Genomic DNA, 2062 nt, shown 5'->3' with positions numbered 1-2062 from the left:
AGGGAAACTGTTTCCACCAACCAGATATGATTAAGAGTAACATGCTCGCTTTCAAAACAGAAAATCTATCGAGACATCAAGTGTTTCTTTGTGTTTTTCTGAGGTCTAAAAAGAATAATGAAACATTTTGGGGCAAAAATGCAGAGCAGTAAACCATAGCTAGAGGCAAGAATTGCAAAGATTTCCACAGCAACAACATACTTCCCAGGAGAGCTAATGTAAGCTGGGACAAAGGTCACCCAGACAACACAGAAGATCAGCATGCTGAACGTGATCAGTTTGGCTTCATTGAAATTACCAGGAAGTTTCCGAGCCAGAAAGGCCAAGAGGAGGCAGGTGCAGGCCAGCAGGCCAATGTAGCCCAGTACCAGTGAGAAGCCCACCACAGAGGCCATGGCACACTTCAAGGTGACCTTTGACCCTTGGAAACCCAAATCATGTTTAGGCACTGGGGGGCTGAGGAAAAGCCAGGTGGCACAGATGATAACCTGCATGCAAAGTGCACATATTTCTTTGTTATTATTTAATATCAACTGACGATGTGATACAGAAAATAAGATGTTCTCATCATTTAATGACTAGAACAGTATTCCCACCTGTATACAGGTGAAGAGGCAGACACTTCCTCTCTGCTGGAGCGGCCCAAACCATTTCATCAAGGCTTCAGCACCAGGCCGAGCTGAGCGGAAAACTGCCAGAACCACTATGGTTTTTACCAGAAGGCAGGAAACACAAAGAACAAAGCTGATCCCAAATGCTGCCTGCTGGAGCCGACAAGACCAGACTGATGGACGACCAATGAACACCAGTGAGCACAGGAAGCAGAGCTTCAGTGACAGAAGAAGCAGGAAGCTCAGTTCTGAGTTGTTGGCTCGCACCTTGAGGGAAACCAAATTAACAGCCACAGATGTGGTCAGTTAAAGAGTTAGAGACTTTTTTTTTATTCTTCATAGTCAATAAAATTAAAGAAAGAAATGCAACATACTCTGTTACATTATGCTGGGCTCTTACCACAGGTGAGTGACGATAGTAAAGAAACACCACAAACACAGCTGTTGTCACCATGGCACCCGACACAGCTGCTGTAGTCAGGGTAATACCCAAAGCTTCATTAAAGGAAAGGAAGTCCAGCTGGGGAGGGATGCAGGCAGTTCGTTCAACGTTGGACCAGAACTCAGATGGACAACGCTCACAGTGAAGGGAACCTGGAAGAGGAAGGCACACAAAATCAGGAAGGAGAAAAAACTTGGGAAAAATGTAGATAAGCTGAAAAGCATTATAAAAAATCATGACTAATGCCTATTGAAAGTTGTGGAGTTACTGCAGTGGTGACTGTATAAACTATTTATAGGAACACCTTATGTTTCCTCACCAGTTTTGTTGCTAATCTCCCCTTCAGCACATGGGATACAGTCAAAGCAGCAGACAGGTTCCCCTTTCCTGTTGGCCATTCGGGTACCTGGGGGGCAGCTCTCACTGCACACTGAAACAGGGACCTATACAATAAACCAACCCATAATTAAGTCAAAGTAAATGTATTCTCAACAGCATAATATCAATCTATAAAAAACTTTGAAGTGATATAAATCAGCATTATTTTCCTAAATGATACCTGACTGGATCCTGTGTTCCATTGAATAGCTGACTCATTAAGGTGAATGTCAAACCCATTCACACGACCAAACACAACAAGCTTCAGTGACCCCTCAGGGGTCTTCTGCCAGTTGACAAGGTCATACTTAGCTGGAACATCAGCCCCTTGAAAGTAAAACATTTCACCCTGTGGCGTGGTGAAATTTACACTGTTCAAGTGCTGAAACAACTGTAAAATCCACAAAGTATTGAAACAGGTCACATTGTATTGACAGAGCCTGTGTAACATAATATTTGTCACAAATGTATTTTGGATTGGAAAGACTGATAATTATACCTCAATGGGTTGGATGTTTTTTGGAGAAACACAAGTGGAGCTGTTGTTGCTTTTACTGGGACAGGACAGAAGACTATGAAGGGCGTGGGCTGCAGCATAAACAGCAAGGTAGACATTATATGTCACCCGTAG

General features: G+C 43.3%; 1 protein-coding gene across 1 annotated transcript; it reads right to left on the bottom strand.

Moving 5' to 3' along the window:
* Positions 1 to 65: 65 nt before the first annotated feature.
* Positions 66 to 2062, bottom strand: LOC109973083 (extracellular calcium-sensing receptor-like; the record flags this gene model as incomplete). The annotated part of the gene is made up of 6 exons (XM_020622407.1): positions 66 to 488; positions 597 to 878; positions 1012 to 1205; positions 1373 to 1496; positions 1613 to 1822; positions 1931 to 2062. Coding segments are annotated over 6 exons (1365 nt in total), but the record flags the coding sequence as incomplete, so codon positions are not given.

Source organism: Monopterus albus, unplaced genomic scaffold (genome assembly GCF_001952655.1).
Source record: "Monopterus albus unplaced genomic scaffold, M_albus_1.0 scaffold280.1, whole genome shotgun sequence".
NCBI classification, from domain to species: Eukaryota; Metazoa; Chordata; class Actinopteri; order Synbranchiformes; family Synbranchidae; genus Monopterus; species Monopterus albus.
This window is presented reverse-complemented; position numbering and strand designations above follow the sequence as displayed.